The sequence below is a fragment of the Centruroides vittatus genome, unplaced genomic scaffold (assembly GCF_030686945.1).
Source record: "Centruroides vittatus isolate TY-2023 unplaced genomic scaffold, ASM3068694v2 contig_2565, whole genome shotgun sequence".
NCBI classification, from domain to species: Eukaryota; Metazoa; Arthropoda; class Arachnida; order Scorpiones; family Buthidae; genus Centruroides; species Centruroides vittatus.
In genome coordinates, this window is record NW_027121627.1 from 57721 (window position 1) to 81241 (window position 23521).

The 23521-nt window shown below is 25.7% G+C and overlaps 1 protein-coding gene across 2 annotated transcripts in view; it reads right to left on the reverse strand.

The window, feature by feature from the left end:
- The window catches only part of LOC136971462 (uncharacterized), a 70449-nt gene that overhangs the window by 40472 nt on the left and 6456 nt on the right, over positions 1 to 23521 (reverse strand). The window contains exons 1-4 of one of the 2 annotated variants that reach the window (XM_067265917.1): positions 22609 to 22668; positions 20369 to 20800; positions 17649 to 17803; positions 8093 to 8258 (exon numbers count right to left, since the gene is read on the reverse strand). In XM_067265917.1, the coding sequence (XP_067122018.1) occupies positions 8093 to 8258; positions 17649 to 17803; positions 20369 to 20670 (623 nt within the window). In that variant the 5' untranslated portion in view covers positions 20671 to 20800; positions 22609 to 22668. Of the gene's footprint in view, positions 1 to 8092; positions 8259 to 17648; positions 17804 to 20368; positions 20801 to 22608; positions 22669 to 23521 lie in introns of those variants that run through there. The other variant, XM_067265916.1, reaches the window with a different exon arrangement.

Consider the following 23521-nt stretch of genomic DNA (forward strand, 5'->3'; position numbering starts at 1 on the left):
TAGAATGTTTCTTAAATTAATTAACTTATGAAGTAGCGTTGTGGGGCAAGATTGTGTATATGTTTTCTGGCTTTCCCTCATTGGTTCATAAAAACATTATTTATGCGTTATTTAAACAAAAAATAAATAACAAGTTTTTGGTACAGTAAAGTGATATCTGTTTATGTCAGTTGCTAGCGTTTCAGCTCTATTTAAGAATTTTAAAGCGAAATTTACATCTAAAATTTGGCAAAAGCTATAAATGCAAAATTTTTATGCAGACATCAATGTAACTTTTAATAAATTTTATACATAAAAATGTAATTGATACTATTTTTTAAAAAACGCGAAATTAAGTTACGAGATAAAACTACTCTTACCAAACATTCCATCTTTAACCAAGAATATTATTGCCCTGCATGTAATGAACGTTGTGGGAATCCACCCACTGAAGATTGGTTTCAATATTCAAATTGCTTTTTACAGTGGATTGAACTCATTATCCATGACACCGCCTCTCTTGAAGAATCAGGACAATTCCACTGTAATCTTTGTTTATTGTGCACTCTGAATCCCTCTCTGCTCAATTTTGTCCCATAGGTGGGCAAGAGTGTGCATGTTTATCAGTGGCGTGCAGTGACATTTAATGATAGGGAGGCTGTGTTTCTGTAAGAAGCCAACTTCCAGGGGCAATCAGTTAATTACGCGTCAGACTAACACGCAATTAATTGATTGCCCCTGGAAGTCGGATTCAATCTTATCATTGTTTTTCACGTGTATATAAATTTGTACTAAAATAAATAATGCGGTTATAATAAAATATTAGTTTTAATTAATTCAAAGTACGTTAAAATATGAAAATAATTGCACAATGTGTATTTATATTTTAGAAAATACAAGGGAAACGGCTCTTCCACAGCTTCCAAGGACGGCACGCCACTGATGTTTATTGCTTTGAAAAAATCGCTTTTATACTCGTTTTGTTTCAATGGTTTCAAATATAGAATTATTAAGGAATCAGTTTTAACAATAATATTTTTTGAGTAAAATTGTTTTTGTATAATATATGATTACAGAGAAACTTAGCGTCCTTGCACCCACTTTCTCTTATATTTAATTGAATTATGAAACTCGGTTCTTCTTTTTTCAGAGAAAGTTTCTTATAGTATATAAGAAATTTTATTTGTTTAAAAAATATATAAATAAAATTTCTTTTTTCTTTTTTAAAAAAGAAAAACGAGAACAATAACAGTTTTATAATTCAATTAAACATAAAACAAGATCAAATTCCGCATAACTTCGATACATTTAATATTATTAGTATTAAAATTTTTGGCCACAACGCTGAGAAAATGCAGAATAAATATTTAAGTAATAACTTTGAATTTCTATAGGCCTAATACATTATATTTGATCGATTTCTTTATTCGAATGGAATAAATAAACAGATCGATTATATGATATAACTTGAATTCTTTTTCTTTTAACGAATTTATTTTCAAAAAGATAAGAAACTATATATAATCAATAAAAAGTTTGTAATTAAAAATAATTATTTATAAAGGTATAGGCTATATATATATATATATATAGCCTATACCTTTTAATTACAAATTTTTCATTTAATGTTTTTATCCTTATATTTTAAATTTTAATTTAATTTAAAGAAGCATTTTTCGTATTATAAATTTAAGCTTATATATATATATATATATCAATAGGAACTTTATACTTATATATATATATATATAAAGTATAAAGTTCCTATTGATAAATGGTGAAAAATCTTTGTTTAATTGATTTTATTCATATATTCTTATGGCTTTCAAAGAAGATAGAACATTCTCTTACTTCCTATTTACAAATACAGTATATAGGCTATATACTGTAGGCCTATGTGTAGAGAAAGGTCCTAGTAAGAGTGTCCGACCAGTCATAAAAGTGGGATCCTATCTTCTCCAAAAATCATATAAACATACAATTTTTAAATTTTAAATTATTCATTAGCTGATTTTTAATATAAATATAAATTGCATGTAAGTTACACATAAACATCTACATTATAAAAGTCAGTATTGAATTAATTTAAAGCTATTTAAAAATTATTTAAAATTATGAGTTATAATATAGACTTTTCTTTTCATCTAAAAGAGCATTTTCGTGAACTTTTGTCATTTTTAATAATTAAATTTATTTAAATAATGTTCGAATCGTTTCTTATTAGTTAAGGTAATTAGAAATAAACTGTCGCAGGCGGCTATATTATAGATTTTTTACATCAACAAAAAAGTTATGCAGTTTGTAAATGAGAAATATGAACGAAATATGCAGATATTAATTTCATTAAATTTTCTAAACAAATTATCATAATTATTAATTATTATTAATAATTTTGTCACATTATTTTAATATGTGGAACAAAGAAACATTATTAGAATTGCACAAAAATACATGTATTATAAGAATTAATATTTGATGAATGCACGGTTGCAGAACATTTATTGAGTCTTATCTGAGTAAGGAATCTTTCGACTGGCAAGTTTTAACATGTGTTGTTTTAGAAAAAAAATTTAAAATATATTTATATAATGAATAAAACTTGAATCATTCAGATCTTGTCCTATTAATATAGACCTGTGTAAATTAAGCGCATTATTCATTAAAAGATTAAACCCAAATATTCAGTCTTGTTCAGTCATATTAAATAAAATTAGATACTGTATATGCCATAAACTGCTGGAATAAACTGTTAATTTTTTTATTCAGTTATTTGAACTGTTCTTTTGGTTTAGTGTCATTGTATATAACTGTTAATCATGGAAATATACATTGTATATTTCCATGATTAACAGTTTCCATGATTAACAGAAAATATACATTGTATATTTCCACGAACAATTCATTTTGACTGTCTCATAATGTTATTGTTTTGTTTTTGTGTTTCTCAGGAGTTATGATTCTCTTTAACATACATAGTTAAATCCATACTCTATTAGTGTCCTGGCAAAGGGCGTAACCAGGCACGTTACGCTCCATTTTGATAATTTTGCTTAAAAAATAACATCGATCTTTTCTAATTTATATATAAAGTGCATAGACCAAACTAGAGAAGCATAATACAGTATTTAAAGTACACAGTATATAATTGTATTAAATAACTTACATTGGTTCATTATGTCAGAGAATTACATTTTTGCCATTAGTTGAATTAAGTTATAGTCATATGAGTTTTAGAAAAAATATGTTCTACATTAGAGTAAAAAGTATTTTGCCATAAAAAAGCTAAAGAAGTTTACTTTTAAAGTCCTTTGCAATCCTGTACTTTCCAAATACAATTTTTCCTTTACTTTCGACAATTTAATATTGTTTCTAAAAAATCAAGATTTCAGTTTTACTCGGATTTATTTTTAGACACAATAATTGAAAAAAATTTAATGTATTTAAGTTTTTTTTTTTTTTTTTTGGTGAGAAAGACATCGTTTGCATACAGTAAGTAGCGAATTGTTTTGCTTCCTGTTTATATGTGTCTTATTCTATGTCAGATATTTGCTCAATGTCTGAGATGTAAAAATCAAATAGCCACAGTGAAATTGGATACACTAACCCCTTTAATCTGTAATTTTACCAATAAATTCGGTACTTGTATTGAATAGAAAGCTTTTCGATGTGTATAAAAGCAGCAGACTTTCTGTTTCTTCTTTTGATAATTGGATCTGTAGAATGGAGTGTAGAAAAAAAACACTGCTTGAGTTGTATCTCTATTACGGGTGTAAGCAAACTGACTTATTTGGCTGCAATTTGAAAAAATTGTAACCTATAAATTTCCTACTGTCGTCCGTCTGTCCGTCTTTCCTTAATCTCGAGAACGTTATATAGATGTGAGACGATCTTTCTTAATCATCTATTTTTAATTTTGTTTTTTAGTAATGTTCTAAAATGTCTCTTTTAGACAAGATGACCCAAATATGGAAAGCTTACAGGCAGGAGGCTCCAATTAACTATATACGAACTTCGGGTCTACACTGAAAGTTACATGATTCCAATTCGAAAATTTTTCCCAGAACTGAGTTACATAGATGACCGGCATGACTGTTACTAACAGCAAAAGTATAATGTACAGGAGCAAAACACTACTAATTTGAAGTAGAGAGCATATATTTTATATTAAAAATTGCAGCATGGCATTGTGACGATGTCACAATAAATATTTGCTCCTTCTTATTAAATCATTTTGTTTAATCCATTCTTGAAATCCTACAGGGCGATAGCTTAATTTTCGATTCGTTTCTTTTTCAGATATTAATATAGCCTTATATTCTAAAGAAATTGAAACATTTAAATTTGTTCAAACAAATATTTTAAAAAAAATTAATTATTTTCGAAAATCTTCAGTAAATTACTTTCAACAAAAATACTCATAAAAATATAACAAATAAATGTTAATTTTTTTAATTATTAAAAAATAAATTGTTAATTTGCTTTGATTCATTTGGGATTTTAGTTTTATTAATTAATTTTTTATTAATTTTATTAATTCGAACGTGATTTTAAAAATTAAATTAATTTATTTATAAATCAAATGTTTTTTTTTCTGCGATTTTTTCAGATATAATCTTAATTTAATTTCTTTGCAATTTTAGATAAAAACAAATTAAATTATATGAGAAGAATTTTTTAAAATATGTGAAACCTAAATTGCCAATTTCGGAGAAGATTCAATTTAAATAAAGTAATATCAATTTATTATGATTATTTTTATTTGTAAAGAATTACAATTTGTAATTTTATTCGTATTTTATATAAATAAAATTATAATTATCTTTTGTATAGAAAATAAATAAATTGCTTCTAATATCTGCTCCTTTCTAACAATATTTTTTTATTTAAAGAACAAAAAAAATAACTTATTTTATTAAACATTGCATTTCCTTGAGAACTATGTTTAACAAAGGAATTTACTTTGAAACTCATGGCTTTTCATTTTTTTCTCAACATGAAAAATTATGATTTTTATGGTAAATCCTTTCATATTTATTTACTAAATTTTCATGCTTTTAAATATTAAATAAAACTGTTATTATTACTTATATGTTCAAGTTTAAAGCAATATTTATGACGAAATTTATTTTATTAGTAGTAGTATCTTTTCTAAAATAATACCTCATAAATGAATGAAACTCTTAATTGAAAAACAAAGAAATTAATCGAAATTTGTTCGTTGAATGCATTTTTCTCTACAAAAATAAGATATGAAGTAGAAATAGGTTTCGAATCAAATTCGGACCTCCACAAAATCATGAATAGTATGGGTCAGGGCTTGATTCCAAATCTTTCCCATGTTGTTCGATCCCTTTGCGGGCCTAAATCACCATGATTTAGGTCCGCAATGAACATAATGGCCGGCCAAAATGGCCATTTAAGTCAAGTTTGGGCTATACAGATAGTTATATATGCCTTGTGAAACGTGATGAAGCCTCTTCTATCAATAATTTCTGTAGAAAGAATATGACTTTTACAGTAAATCTATATATATAAAAATGAATGTATGTCTGTGTGTGTGTGTGTGTGTGTGTGTGTTTGTCCTTCATGCATTACCATACCATTTATCCGATTGCCATGAAACTTTGGGAAGTTGTTTAATACACTCCCACAAAGGTTTCTGGCATATGTGAAGACCACCATTTCCCCCCTTTCAAAAATATATTTATATATGGATTAAGGCTTTTATGTCCAACAGATGGCGCTAACTTCCGACGACCTAAGTTTGCTTCTCTGTGAGGCATTGTTTTTCTGTGAGAACGGACTAAACCAGATCATTTTCTATCTATCTATATAAATAAAATATAACGTTCGTTTGTTCCTACCGATTCCTTTGAAATTTTGACACTACGTTGCATTCGAATACGCACGTGTTTTTATATAATACACATGTCGAAATTCCCCCACTGGGGGGAGAGGGACAGGATTAACGCTTACTGTGAAGAACTCGGCTTCTATTTATACTATTTTGCATGCGTTTTTTGCGTTTTTAATTGCGTTTTAATAGGTTACGTCAACAGAATATATACTAAAAAGAGATTTTTCGATATTTCCTTGCGGGGGAGAGGGACAGGATTAAGGCTTACTGTGAAGAACTCAACTTTTATTATACTATTTTAGACGTGTGTTTGATTGCGTTTTAATAGGGTACGTCAACAGAATATACACTAAAAAGGTATTTTTCGATATTCCCTTGCGAAGGAGAGGGACAGAATTAAGGCTTACTGTGAAGAACTCGGCTTTTATTATACTATTTTACATGCGGTTTTTTGCGTTTTTAATTGCGTTTTAATAAGTGACGTCAACAGAATATACACTAAAAAAGGGATTTTTCGATATTCCCCAGCGGGGAAAGGGACAGAATTAAGGCTTACCGTGAAGAACTCGGCTTCTATTTATACTATTTTACATGCGGTTTTTTGCGTTTTTAATTGCGTTTTAATAGGTGACGTCAACAGAATATACACTAAAAAAGGGATTTTTCGATATTCCCCAGCGGGGAAAGGGACAGAATTAAGGCTTACCGTGAAGAACTCGGCTTCTATTTATACTATTTTACATGCGGTTTTTTGCGTTTTTAATTGCGTTTTAATAGGTGACGTCAACAGAATATACACTAAAAAGGGATTTTTCGATATTCCCCAGCGGGGAAAGGGACAGAATTAAGGCTTACCGTGAAGAACTCGGCTTCTATTTATACTATTTTACATGCGGTTTTTTGCGTTTTTAATTGCGTTTTAATAGGTGACGTCAACAGAATATACACTAAAAAGGGATTTTTCGATATTCCCCAGCGGGGAAAGGGACAGGAATTAAGGCTTACCGTGAAGAACTCGGCTTCTATTTATACTATTTTACATGCGGTTTTTTGCGTTTTTAATTGCGTTTTAATAGGTGACGTCAACAGAATATACACTAAAAAGGGATTTTTCGATATTCCCCAGCGGGGAAAGGGACAGAATTAAGGCTTACCGTGAAGAACTCGGCTTCTATTTATACTATTTTACATGCGGTTTTTTGCGTTTTTAATTGCGTTTTAATAGGTGACGTCAACAGAATATACACTAAAAAGGGATTTTTCGATATTCCCCAGCGGGGAAAGGGACAGAATTAAGGCTTACCGTGAAGAACTCGGCTTCTATTTATACTATTTTACATGCGGTTTTTTGCGTTTTTAATTGCGTTTTAATAGGTGACGTCAACAGAATATACACTAAAAAGGGATTTTTCGATATTCCCCAGCGGGGAAAGGGACAGAATTAAGGCTTACCGTGAAGAACTCGGCTTCTATTTATACTATTTTACATGCGGTTTTTTTGCGTTTTTAATTGCGTTTTAATAGGTGACGTCAACAGAATATACACTAAAAAGGGATTTTTCGATATTCCCCAGCGGGGAAAGGGACAGAATTAAGGCTTACCGTGAAGAACTCGGCTTCTATTTATACTATTTTACATGCTGTTTTTTTGCGTTTTTAATTGCGTTTTAATAGGTGACGTCAACAGAATATACACTAAAAAGGGATTTTTTGAAATTTCCCCCACGGGGGAAGTGTTACACATTTATAATAGATACATTTTGAGCCACAACAACGTGTGGCCGGGTCAGCTAGTACTAACATAAAAATTTACTAAATATTAAATGATTTGGTAAAAAAATTCAAATTTTTAGTAAAAATTTGTTAATTTAAAAAAATTATTTTTAATACTATTACTACAACACTAGTAATTCTTTTATAGATCTGTATAACTATTTATAAATATTTATTTCAATTTATAATATAATAAAATTTTAGATGATTCTGGTGAAACCGTGAAAATTTTAGATATTTTCAAGCAAAATTAACAAACTTTCATTAAATTATTTAACGCAATTCGTTAGTGAATCGCGAGTGAATTACAATCTTCATTCAGATAATAAAATCCCATGTTTATAGATGTACATAAAATGATAGGAAGAGTCCAAAAACTAGTATAAAATTTATAAAATTAGCTTTCACGAGTAAGATTTATTAAATAGAAATTAAATAAAATAAATTTTTATAATTTATTGTATTTAATTAAATTTTACTTACTAAATTCCCAGTAAAGTTTGTTTTAACAAAGTTTTTCCAACTCCTGGAGGACCTATAAAAGCTAACCTCGTACGATAAAGAGAAACACTTCCATCAGTACAAGCTTGTTGATAAGCTTTTAGAGCTTCTGGTCCACGTGCTAAAACTTCTACTGGAGTACTTCCAACTAAGTAAATAAAATTATAGGAAAAGTTACAATAAGCCTTTCTTACACAGTATTTAGATCAGAAATTTAAATTTTATCTATGAATCAAATTAATTATTTTAATAAATACGTCAAAACTAAGTAAATATTTGTTATTTATATTCATTTAAAATTTATTACTTTTTAATAATTTACAATTTAATTAATATGCTTTTCTAAAATAAAAAAAATATTGCAATTAGTACGTATCTATTATGATACTGTTGATAGAAACTGTTTATTAAAAATTATTTTTTATACTATATATTTAATTATTATTTATATTTTTATACAAAACGCTTTTATTATAATGTATAAATTTATTATTAATATATAATTGTTCCTAAAGTTATTTATTAATGAATTTTGAGGTGATTAAGAGTCTTAATAAGAGAGTCGGGCTTATTTATTATATAAAAAGTAGAAAATAAATCACGTATTTAGTTAAATAAGCTAAAATTGGTTGATTTATATATAAATATATATTAAAAAATTATCACCAAAAAATGAATTAGTAGAAAAATCACAATTTTAATCTCTGTCTTTTAAAATTTCAATGTATTTAATAAATTTATAATATTAATACATGTTTTCTCATCTAAAAGATACAAATAAATTAATATTAACGTATAATATATATAAATTTAGAAATTATTCTGAAGACATTACCCATTGCTCATTGTGAGATTTTGTACAGCATATTGGATTTTACGTATGCTCTGGTGGATGCTAGTAATCAGAATTCTTCCTGCACATAAATAAGTTATCATATGCTTGTAAATATCATTATTGTATAACGTATCACGTTTTCATGTAACAGCTGCACAATTCAATGCTTCTGCCAGGTTTACAAAGTTTACATAACTCTTGACCGTTTGCCCCAATTTATTTATATCTTTAATATTGTCTCATCATCTCAAAATATAATAAAAGTAATATACCATGAAATAAATTGCGCACTTAAAATAACCAATTACCAAATTAAATTTAACGTTTAAATATAAATTAAACATTCTCAAATGCTTCTCTTCATCTTTCCCAGAGGTAACTTTAATTTAATTGCTTACGGTTTATAAGATGAAATGTTTCTAAAGGTTAAATACTAATCTACGAACAGTCAATATATTGTATGCAATAAACATAAAATCGTAAATATAAACTCCAAATGCTAATATCAATTGTAGGAAGAGATTAGTTAAGTGATAAAGATAATTTTCTATGATTCTGATCACTATTTCAATTACTTTAAAGCAATTGTTATGAAAAAATTGAAGAAAATTCTTACTTTACGTAGAAAAAATTTCATAAATTTCATTGAAATTAAACTGAAAATGAAATTTTTTAATTTTTGTACAAAATTTATATGTGGATTTTCTGAGAATAAATGTTTGAAAAGTGAAATTTTTGAAAATTTGAATTTTTTTAATTGATTTTTTTTTCATTTTAAGAAAATTCAGTAAATTAATTGAACATTTTTTTCAGATGTAATTAATTTTCGACGTATCTACGAATTCGGTAATTAAATTTTTAAATTGGTTTCATAATAAAAAGTAATTTGCTTCAGAAAACTATCCTCATTTTTTGAAAATTTATAATATTTAATATCAACTTTTCATAATTATGATAAACCATTACTGAATATAATTAAATGGGATAAAAGGAAAATAAATTTATTTCATAAATTAAAAGGCAAAGAATAAAAAATTATAAACCGAATAAACATAAAATTGTCCTTGTGTAAACAACCAGTAAACAAGAATTATGTTTATAAATCCGTATAAATTCATTATTTTATTTATTTTTTCAATAATGCTTTCCACAGTTAAGAATTTTATTGTATATTTTTTATTAAATTTTTTAAAATGAATTTTACTCATAAAATTTTACCAATATTCGAATTCTTTGTCTCTGCTTTAGTCGTAAAAGCGGAGTGCATCGTCTTGCCACCCCGCTTTTACGACTAATATAAATTTTCTATTGTGAGTATATGAGATGTCATTTAAATTTATGAGTGATGCTTAAATATAACGTTTCGTACTTCATAAAGCGGTCATAGTAGTATTCCCCATAATCTCACTGTCATAAATTAAGATTTTCAGGCACATAGTCTCAATTTATGTCACTGATCTCATGGGAAATACGATGGCTTGCTTTAACAATGGTTTTCTATAAACCAATTACGAGTGAAGCTCACATTTTATATGAATTTTAAATTATTTAGTGATTAATTGTAATTATTTAAAATTTTATATAAATAAACCGTGAGTGCAGGGAATAATTGTCTGTGGTACCATATACCAATTTAGTTTAGTTTTCAAAAAACTGTGAGAACAAATAGACTAATTTATAAAAACTGGTTTTGGTTATAAAAATTATTATTACATTATTAAATTTACAATATTATGTAATGTAATTATTGGTTGCTTGATGTACATGAAACATCAGCCAATTAAGTTATTTGCTCGGCCACAATGGGTCTGACCCATAATGGGGTTGATCAGTATGGACTTGAATGGGAAACGGTACCCTGATTCGTGCTGGCCCATAATGAATTATGGAATATAAGAGCGGATCGAACACAGATTTCCCATAGCAATAGGCTAACACTTTACTACGCGGCTATCTGGTTAATTAATTAATTAAAGAACAATAATGAAAAATTGTTTAAAATTTCATTTTCAAAATATAATTGCTATAATTTTTCAATTGAATTCTTTTTCCGTGGATATTGTTAATATTTTATTAAACACAAAATTCTTAACTTAAATTATTAACTTAAATTAAACATTCTTAAGATGATTCAAAAATCGATAAATAAATCTTCTACCCTTATTATTTATTTAAATATTTTTACTGCTATCAAAATAATAAATAATTTATAACTTAAAATAATTTTTTATTCATTACGTAAAGCAAAATTAAAACTAATTTATTTATTTGTAAGTTTAATAGTAAATGTGTAAATTTTATTTTGTGTAAAAAAAATCAAAAAATCGTTTATTAATAATTTAACAAATAAATATACAATTAATTTAAAGTATTTTGCTAAATTTAAGAACACGTTTATTAGTTTGTCAAAGAATTTTAAATATTAAAGTAATTTTTAACATTAAAAATTTATTTTATTCTAAAAAATCAATTAGTTTGAAAGTTTTATTTCTTTACAACGTTTAATAAGCAGAATCCGGATTAACGGAATAAGACAATGCAACTTTTGACCGATCTTCTTGGAGAGTAGGGCTATCTCTCGGAAAGACCTTCTATGGGAAACTTGCCCCTATTTAGGTATTAAACATGTGAAGAAAATACAGAAAACTCTATATTTTCCCTCTGTTGGTAAGGCACGAAACACAGAGGCTTACGAAACGTGCCCAACTACTATGAGAAAACTCATATGGTTCTTAGCGATATACAAATATGAACCCTAACTTTCTACGATGGCATAAAAATGTATGAACAAAATCAATAAAAAGAAAACAATTTTTTTTCCCTCATTTAAAAAATTTAAATTATATCACTTTCGTTTCTTTTGTATTACATAAAAGATCAAATTTTACAGCTTCTCTTTCTCATATAAAATGCTAACACTTTAGAGTTTTTCTTAGAGGTTTCAGTACTATTTTTCTTATTAACTCCTCCATTCTCATTAAATCTTGTTAAGTCTTCTATCTTATTTAATATCCTAATTTTGGGAATTATTTGGTTTAATCTCAGTAGTGGCGAATCTATATAATAGTTAGCCTAAGGCCCCAACTTTTAGGGAGCCTCGAGGAACAACGCAAAGTATGCAATCGTTAAATACAGTAAGAGATAGAAGGTACAGATGTAAAAAAGAATACCAATACAGAAATTTCTTATTAACCCTTTCCCTCTACCCGTGGGAGGATTTTTAAAAAATCCTTCATAGTGTGCGTTCTCATGGTGTACTCTGTGTACCAAATTTCAACTTTCATCTTCTAACCTTTTGGGCTCTGCGCTTATAATTATTATTATTATCAACCCATTTCGATTATATTATAAGATACATAAATACGTATTCATAAAAATACCTAAAATTTAAAAAGTGTGCAACTCGTAAAATACATCAGATCTCAATCTATTTTATGATGAACTTTTCAGGAAACTTTTCAATCAGCATGACCATTTTTGGCTAAACTACTTACGATATTTAGAAACAAGCTACAGGAAATAAAAATACTAACTTATTAATTTATTATTTAAAAATATATTTAAAAAGGGAGGCTTAAAATTTTTTGGTATAAGTCCTCAGAAATCTATATCCATCCCTGAGTCACAGACATTGCGTTTAAGACGAAGCCAAATAATCATGCTGATTCCTTCGATTTGGGCCTATTACAACGCGGAAGAAATAATAATATGGAAGCATTGTTCTATTTCTCTATATAAAAAATAGTAAAAATTAGTTTAAGTGTTAAATATATGTTATGATTAAAAAATAATTTTTCTGTAGGCTATGTCACATGAAAATAAGATTTTTTTTTAATTGTTAATGTGAGGGATGGCTTATTTCGCTTATTGGAAATCGCCATTTATCTTTTGTATGAAGAATAAACAATGAAATTAAGTATAGAAAAGTCAATATTTATTCAATATCTTAATTGTTCCTGTAAAGTTATACCCCTACATTAGTTTGGCCTATATGATTTGCTTTCTTAGAACTTCTCTATGCAACAATTAAGATAAATTAAAGAAAAATAATCAAAAACCTATTTAAATATATATTTTTTTTTAAATAAAAAATTTATTTTTTATGAATATAATAGAATATATAATTTTACAATATTAAATAATTTTGATGGAATACATTTTAATCGTAATTATTTTATAAATTATAATAATATTTAAAAAGTAGAAAATATATTAAATTACATTATTAATTGCTAAATTTCTTTAAAAAATTGTTAAGAAATAACATAAAATTCTGAATATTTTTATAATTTTATAATTAAATTTAGCTAAAGGGAAGTAAATCCATATTCTTTTGGCCCTTTAAAAATCCAATAATAAATTAATAAAATATTTAAAAAATGATTTTTCTGATATTAAGATAGAATTTTATTATAATTTATCAAAAAATAATTATAAAATATTACAAGTTTAAGTGGAAAGTTTTTTTTAAAAAATAAGTCTGAGTTACTGTAAATTTGTAGATACTGTCTATTCTTTTTAAAATGACTCTATATTTGGAGAATGAGTTTCTTACAATAGATTTCAAAAATTTCTTTTAATAAAATATATAGCTGGTCCTAAATATAACTTATATTCTACTTATAGAATAAAATATACTCTTTGTCAAGAAATCCATATGATTCTCTTAAATCGCATAAAATTTTCTTCTCGTCCTAAAATGCAATTTTTCTAAAGAATGAAGCATAGAAATTTAAGATATATATAACTATAACAAAAGGAAAATAAGTAAAACTAGAAATTTAATAAAAGAAATTTTTTATTAAATACAATAAACTGAGTCAAAATGAACTATTTTATTTATTCTCTCTCTTTCTCTCTCTTGAAGATTTCCTAAAGTAAATAATTTAGATATCAAATTTATGCCTAGCGGGAAAAATGACAATAAAATAAACTAAATATTCCTTTCATTAAATTAAAAGAAGAAAAGAAAATATTCTAAAAAATTGAAGGGAAAAAATCAATAATTTAGGTTTAATATATAGCAGATCTGCTTATTGTAATCACTTCAGGACTCGCTTAACTGATAACAATAACCGACTGATAATATGCGAAATAAAATTAGAAGAAATTCTGATTTTATTAACTAACATTAAAAGATCATATTAAAACAATTTTGAAATACTTAACTTGAAGACTATTAATTATAATTATTATTGTTAATTAATAAACGAGCAATTATTTATTGTGGCATCGTCGCAATGCCGGACAGCAATTTTTCGTCACAATGCACTTAAGTTTCGTAGTGTCTTGTTCCTGTATATCATACTTTTCCTGTTAACAATGAAGACATGCCGGTCATGTATCAACGGAATTAGTTACCCCAAAGTAGAAATTCGTATATAGTTAATAAGGGGCCTGTTGGCTTTCCATATCTGATCTCGAGTTTCATCAATCTAACACCGTTCTCGAGATTAAGGAAGGACGGACAATAGACAGACGGACGACAGAGAGAATTTAGAGGTCTACAATTTTTTTTAAATTGCAGCCCAATAATTCATCTATCATTGTCTTTCTGCTACCAGCTTCAACAACATCTTGCGTAATGCCAGAAATCTGAACTATTGTATTGTGAACTAGCAGATAGGTCCAGCGTTGCTCGGGCAGAAAACTAACAATAGCGAAGATTAAGATTATTACATTATAGTCAATCTTACCCCAGAATGCAAGAATTAGGTCCCCTGTTTCCAAACTAATTAGAGAATTTCTAGATGTGTCTAAAAATATGTTCGATTTACCGCAAAAACGCAAAAAAAAACCGTATCTGCGCCTGTAAATCTTGCAAGTCGCTTTCTCTTAACACTTCCATTGTTAAGGAATATATTTCTTTCATCCCCTAAATGTGGTACCCTGCTAAAATGCAGTTAAAAACAAAAAATTGCATCTAAAATAGTACAGTAGAAGCCGAGTTCTTCAGAGTAAGTCTTAATCCTCTCCATCTCCCCCGCGGGAGGGAATTTCGAAAAATCCCTTCTTAGTGTACGTTCTCGTGACGTACCCTAACAGTGTACCAAATTTCAACTTTCAACTCCTAACCGTTTGGGCTCTGCGCTTATTATTATTATTATTATTATTATTGTTATCAACCCATCTCGATTATATATATATATAACGATTAATTAAAAACACTGGCTAAGACCAATAACAATTATAACAATTACGTGTTATAGAAAACATATACAGTACATCATATATTTCCTTTAACAGTAGAGTCGTGCTGGTCATCAATCTAAAAATTCCGATAAAAATACGAATTTCCGATGCAAACCGGAAGTTCGTATATAGTTATCGGAACTTCCTGCCCCAACGGTTTCGATATCTAGTCTGGTCTTTCATCAATCTAACTCCGTTCTCGAGATTAAGGAAAGACAGACAGACAGACGGACGACAGTAAGAATTTTATGGTCTACAATTTTTTCAAATTGCATCCCAAAAAAAGTCTATTCATCCGAAGGTACTGATAATAATAACCGAATTTTTATTGCAAAAAACGAAGTTTTTATAAGTATTATTTCTATATTTTGGGACCTATTAATTTTGATAACATTAACCAACTGATGACATTATCCATGAGTACGTTTGCAATACTGTATAAACATATTATTTTAATGATTAATTATATCTTAACATAATATTAATATAGTTAATATTATAAACTAATGATATCCGTAGTAATCCTTAATAACATTTTTTTTATTTTATGATCAATTACTCGTTAATATAATATTTATATAGTTTTTAATCTTTAATAAATTTCTACTGTCTCCAGTAAATTTTAATACATTTTTTAAATTTAAATTTTATTTTTTTTAATTTTTAGCTCCTTAAAAACTAATATTTTAAACGTTTAAAGTGTGCCTAAAATTTAACTTTTATGTAAAAAATACGATAATAAAATGATAAAAATTAAAATTTATTTTGATAAAACATGAACAACTCTTATTTGTTTTATTGATTTTATTTATATAAATATTTATAGCTTTCGTTGACGGTTGAATCCTCTATGTTTGTAAATGTGATTGAAAAAGTCACACAGTCCGGATTTACACATAAAATGGGACCACATGCTTTTAAATTAATTATTATTTGGTAGGAAGGGAAAGGCCTCTTAGGTGTTATATAGCTTAAGATCACAATAAACCAAAATCCGGACCTCGCGGTCAAGTCAAATTTGAAAATTCTAAATGATAAATATTCTTGAGAAATTAAATAATTAATTTCTAAAAATAAACCTCGCTGTAATAATTTATAGTTAAATTCTTTGGATTAATTTTAAATTGACGTTTTTGAAGGTGTAAACAGTGAAAATTCTAATCAATTTTTCAGTTGATTTATATCATGTTCTATAGTTAAAATATAGTTATTTAGATCATTTACAGCATAATTAGAGTCTCTCGTTGTTCTTTACCAGAAAAAACACTCAACTTTTACAAAAAAAGACATGATAATCTGTGATGAATTAAAAAACAGTATTACCTCAATTTCTCGAACTTCAATGCAAACATAACTAGAATATGCATTTAGAAATGTGTAGAAACTGCGAATATTTAATTAATTAAGAAATAATATTAATAAAAACCTAAAAAATAAAATCTCTAATTAACTGATACACTATTTTATCATTTTAAAAAACCGAAAATGAGAAAACAAGAAGAGAAAATCACTTAATCTAGCTTCGATCGAAAGAATTTACGTCGAACGTTCCACCGAGTGGAAAGCAATTTCCGATAATGAAAGGACAAAAAACTAAGATAAAATAAAAATATTTGAGTTAGCAATAGATTTGAACTATATTCCCTTGATATTATCTTTCAAAAAAGAAGAAAAAATCGATCGTCGATATATTAAAAATATAAATAAAATAAATATTCATTTCGTGGAACGAAGATTTTTAAAGCATCTTTCTTACGAAAAATCTATAGACCTTTATTAATTTTATTGGCTTCTCTGTGGACTAAGAAACATTTTTTTTTTTTTTTTTTTTTTGGTTTTAGGAAGAAAGCATGTTTCTGATCGATAGTTTATCATGAATTTTTAATAGCTTGCGTATTCTCCGAATGAGCTGCACCTATACATTGTACGGAGATAATCTGATCGATGCTTAATGTTCTAATAAAAGTCACTCGAAGAGAATATAATGTTAACTCGATCGTATCCATTTATAAATTTATTTTCGTAGTTTTCTTTAGCGCGTTTGTACGAATAGGGGAAAAAATTATTCATTCCACTGTTTAGTGAAAAAGTATAAATTTTAATCAAGATATATGAAGAATTCTTTAAGGTATATAATTTTAACAAAGTTCATATTTCCTTCATTCTTAATCCGAAGCTTTTCATCAAATTCTTTAGAATATTTTCATGAAAATCTACGAGATTTTCGACAAAATTCTGAGAATAATTTGAAGAAAAAAGATTGTTTTTTCATCCCTCAAATTCTCTTTAAAACCTTAAGAGAAGAAAATCTCTTTAAGGTTTTAAAGAGAATTTGATGAGAGATTTCTTAAGAGAAAATCTTTCTCTAAGAAATCTCTCATCAAATCTCTTTTAAATTACAGTCAATTCTTCATCAAAAGAAATCTCTTAGAGAGATTTTCATCTAGATTTTCGAAGAATTATTCCCTTTTTCAGAAATATCTCAGAAGAATAATTAAATAAATAACTTACCAGTCGTTATAAATTTCACAGACACTGTTATTCCATATAAATCTAAAAGAATCCATAACTGTTCTTTAACTGGAAGTCCGGACAAAAGTGCTCCTTTATGTTCGTTATTTACGAACAATTGAAAATGTCCCATTGAATTAATATAGAACGTTAATCTAAAAGAATATAATGAAAAATGATTAAAACTCCCACGCAAAGCAATAAATTGATAAAAACTATAAAGATAAATGAATTAGTGCCATTAATTTAATTAGAAATACACGTTAGATAAATCTCAAATATCATTAGAAACGTTGTCCAATTTTTTTTTCTTAATTTTATAAAATTCGAGTAAATCTAATTTTGTTTCTTAAACTTCTGATATTTGTAAATATTATAAATTAAAGACTATAGAGATTTTTAATCCGTTCACTGCTAATTTGACAGTGAAAATTGAGTGACCTTTGATCTTTTTTGTGATTTATGGCCTTGTAGGAATTGAATAACATTTTAATTACAAATTTAAGAATGTGAGGATTGACTAACATTTTCGAACTTCACCTTATCATCATCTAATTCTGCATAATGTAATTATAAAAGTTCGTTCATATTTTAATTAATTTTAACAACAAAAATTAAAATAAATTCGAAAATGAATTAAAAAATTGACAGAAATTAATTCTATAACAGATAATATCTTGTAATTAAAAAAAAACTATATAAAAATTATTTATAATCTTAAAAGCTTCCTCAAATGGCACGCTTATTACAGATTGATACAGTCATAACAATTTGTAAATTAAGGAAAATTGTTAAAAAGAAAATTATATTTGAATTACTTTTCTTTAATTTTTATAATAAAAAGTTTTTAAATAAAACTCTGTGTATTGGAAGAGTAAATAAATTATAAATAAAATTAATTTATAATTTCATTTCTTTATTATAACATTGAAAATATTTTATTCTTTTAAGCAAACAGAATGGCCCGTAACTCACTTAATCAAGCTTACTGGTATTAAATTACTCAGATCAAGGCTGAAAATTTCGTAGCAATGGATTAAAAATACCATAAATCGTTTATTAAACATGGAAGAGAATTTATTTAGAAAAGGATAGTTTTTAAATTTTCTTAATTGTAACTACAATAAAACTTTCTGCTTAAAAAAACATTTAAATGACTGTCGAGTCACCTTGACTATTATATATTATATACTATTTAAATGTATTTATAAATATATATATCCTATATTATAGTTTGTATTGTGTGAATATATATATATATATGTGTGTATTGCTAAATATTTAATATAGTTTCTGTACATATTCTTAGATTACAATTTATTACTCAAGTTTTCTTTTTAAAAGAAAATATACAAAATTCATATACTGTATTTATTTATTTATTAAATCTTGTCTTTATAATCCTAGTTCTTGTATATGTGTGACTGTAAATATACAAATACAGTAAATACATTTATATGTGTGTAAATATATATCTACACTCACATACACAGCTACATATATTATAATATACAGTATTTGTAATTTATTATTTACTGTAGTACTGTATATTGATACTTAAAAATTGATATAAAGAATAATTAAATTTAATGACATTTAAATAAACACTTATAATTATATATAATTACTTACTTTTTAAATTAATAATTAAATAATTTAATTTGATTATGTATTTTAAAAATTCAAATAAAATATATATATATATATAAATTTCTCTAATTTGAATTTTCAAATATTAAAATAATAAGTAAATAATTTTGTATATTTTTTTTAAAAAGAAAACTTGAGTAATAAATTGTAATCTAAGAATATGTACAGAAACTATATTAAATATTTAGCAATACACACACATATATATATATTTCTGTAGAATTTATTCTTAAATTTATAAATATATTTATTTTCAAGGAAATTCATAAATATTTTATTTATAAAATGGATTTAAAATTATCAATAATATAAAAAAATAATTTTTTTACATTTAAAAAAGTTTGATTTATTATTTTTATTACTCTTTGCAAGTTTATATTTATTTTAAAGATATGTTTAAAAATTGTTAAAATTATTTTAAAATATTAATAATTTTTAAATTAAAAACATTATTTTATGTTTCTGTATTATTGATAATTTTAAATCTATCTTTTTTTAAATTAAAAATGTATAAAATTCCTTCAAAATTCTCAATAAATATATTTATAAATTTAAGAATAGATTCATGGAAAAATACGTTTTAAATATTTCATTTTATACCAATTTTAAACATTTTTGTATAAATTTATTCTTAAATTTAAAAATATATTTTTTATATACAAGTTTTAGATTTTTTTATCTACTAAAATACATTTTTTTTATCTTAAATTTATATTAAAATAAATATATTTGTTAATATTAAGTCAATAAATTTAATATTTTTCTCCTCTTTTTCTGTTTATTTCCTTTTACGTAATTAATTTATTGATCTAACAAACCATTTTGCTTTAATATGGAAGATATAAATAAATTAATATCCTAGAACGTTTATAGAAATTTAATAAATTGTGTTATATAGGTCAGCGTTTCCCAACCTTTTTTTATCATTAGAATGCAATTCAATACTCATTGAGGTTCGCGAACCACAGATTGGGGAACAAAGTCGTAAATTAGTCAGGAAGACGTTTTTATGTAAGGTTCGTATTATTATTTCATATATAATTACATTAAATTTTTAATTTTTATATTACCTAGTTCCGTTAGTTGCCCAATTTTCGGGTAAAGGCCTAGCCCAATATCCAGGTTTAGATGTCAAATCCGGACAAGCGTATCGAGGTAAACTAACTATAGTATTTGGATCGTGTAGAGTGACACCTAATCTTAGAGCACCCGTCCATTCTTCGTTAGCTCCAAGTAAAATTGATATTCTGGTGTTGACAGAAATTGGCTTGTAACTAAAAGTGATAGCATCGCAAAAAGAAACTGGTCTCAAAGCTCTGGTACCACCATCTTCTACTATAACATTCCCTCCATGTACGGCGTGAAATTTCATCGTTAGAGTATTTCATCCTTCACATTCGGATATGTCCGGTTACAGAAATGAACCCATCCAAAAATGTTTGTCATATAGAATGTAATTGATACTGATCTCTTCAAGACAGAATCAATGGGATCTTAAGAAGCTGAAACAAGAAAAATGACAAAGAAAAGTTGAAATTCATTAAAAAGATTAAACATATATAAAAATATATTTATGAGCATTTTACAACTATGAAATTAAAAGATTGGTTATTATATTAACAATAAATTCCCGAGCACTTTACGGTTTCATAGTTCAATATCTCTTCAAGACACGAATGGGATTTTAAGAAGCTGCAGCAGGAAGATTGATAAAGAAAAGTTAAAATTTCATTTTAAAAAAATCTATTATAAAATTAGAATTTTTAAAGAATAAATCAAATGTATTTCAACATATTCATGAGCATTTTACAAGTTTAATTGAATTATTGCAAAAATTTTTGTTTAAAGATAACTTTGTTCATCTTTTATTTATTTCTTTTTTGTTGAATTTTCTTCAAATCCTTCGTTTCCGTAAACGATTTCGCATATTTTTACATGAAAAAAACATTTTATTTTAAAAGATTTCAAAAGTAATAATTCAAAAAAATATATATATTTTTTTAGTCTTTTACAACATTTTTTGAATCAATAAAACAATTTTCTTTGAATACTTCACTAAAAATCAATTGAAAAAATCTTAAGTAGACTCCTTTGTAATATGAAAATTTCCACTTATGAGTTTGTTCAAATGGATTTTTGATGTAATTTTTTAGACTTTTTTTTATAATATTACGATTTATATTTATATACAAATCGATCGTTGTTATAAATATAACAAGAATTTATATCCAAAACAAGGAAAGAAAAATCAATGAATATTTTACTCTATTAAAAAAATTAATTTTATAAAACTTCACCTTCGATTTATTAAAATTATTATTATTATTATTAATAACAAATAAATAAATGTATCAACAATGTAAAAATTCCATTTTAATAATGTTTATTTGGCAAATTCTAATCCTTTATGGCATTAACTCAACTCACGAAGATCTCAGTTCTTCAGTTGCTATCTAAAAAAATCATTTACAGTAAATTCAAGAAGAAATTCTACTAGAGTTTTACAGATTAGTTTAAGAACTTGTACTTTTTTAAAATTAATTTTCTTCTCTTTAAATTATTTCATTTAAATAGGATGATTATAAGGAACTAAATAGATTTTTGACAATACTTTCGGGCAATTATAACTGAAATTGCTAAAAACTGTAAAACAAAAAACTAATGTAAAAAATAAAAATATATATTAAATTAATAAATTGTTCGTATACTCTACTGTATTTTAGTAAAAAATATATTACAAAATATAAAAAATTTGAATTTTGTTCTAAAAAGTTTTCAGGAATTTTAATGTTAAAATTATTTATATAGAGGGTGGCACAAAAGTCGGTCAATATTATATTAAAAAATTAGTAAACTAATTAACTTACTTTTTGTCTAATCCTGTATATTAAATAGATTAAAAAAGAATCAATAGAATCATTTGATCGGATCCGGTACTTTCAAAGTACTTTCAAAATTTGATCCATGCAAAATAAATCCATGATACAAGAAAAGTGGTGAAAAATCTATTTTATTGATTTTAATCGTATTTTATCTTAATTATTTTAATCATACGCTTTCGTTATTCATGACTTTTGAGAGATTCGAGGCTTCATATTTGTAACTGACTCGAATCCCATCTTAATCTTTCAGTACCTATTTAACTCTTTGTTATTCTTATTAGTGTACAAATAAATCAGTAGATTGAAGATGATTTTTAAAAATTTAATAAAATCGAGTCCCTCGATTGAGTATTGATCGTTTCTGTTCATCAAAAACAGAAGTAAGTTAATGAATAAATGAATTATCGAATTTCGACTTCCATACTTACCATAAAAAATTGACACGATCAACCAAGATAAATAATTGAATTGAAGATAAAAAGTTTTTCGGTTACAAAAAAACAAAAAAATCTGTATTTTTTTTATCAATGCATTCTCTGTATTAAGTCTACCAACATAATATAAAAAAGGATTAGTTTTCCTTTCTGATTGTCATATTAATCCTACAGTTTTTTTTTAATTCGAATATCTAATTATTATATTTATCCATAAATGTCTATTTCTTTACTTTTGATCCTTTATTTTGTACTTTTTTAACCAGGAATGTCTAATTTATTTTTGTATTTTTTAACAGCAAATGATTATCTTGCTTACACATTTTTCAACTATGTATGCTTTTTTTATTTTTATATTTCTGACAATAAATGCCTAATTTTTGTATTTTAATTACAAATGCCTATTTATTTTCGTAGATTTAACGATTGCTGCTTATTTTACAATTGTACTTTTTTAAAACTATTAATGCCTGTCTTACTACAACATTTTCTATCAAAAATGCCTATCTCACTTATGTACGGTAATTTTAACCTACGAATACCTACTTTATTTCTACAATTTTTAATTATAAATAGGCATATTTACCTTATTTTTTTAGTTTTAATTATAAATATCTATTTTTATTTTTAAAATTTTGTATCTATTATTGAATATTCGCAATTTAATAATAAATTTATTGATGTTTTAATCGAAAAAAAATACCTTTCGCACTAACAGATAAAATTTATAATGCAAATTATACAGAAATTAACCATATAACAATTAAAATAAAAGGATTTTTACATTGTTAAATGATTAATTACATAAATGAAGGTCATGCAGAAGATTATTTTTATAAATCAGATGAATTTATTTAAGGATATGCATTTAAATTAATAATTTAAACCCTTCTCGGCTCAATCTAAA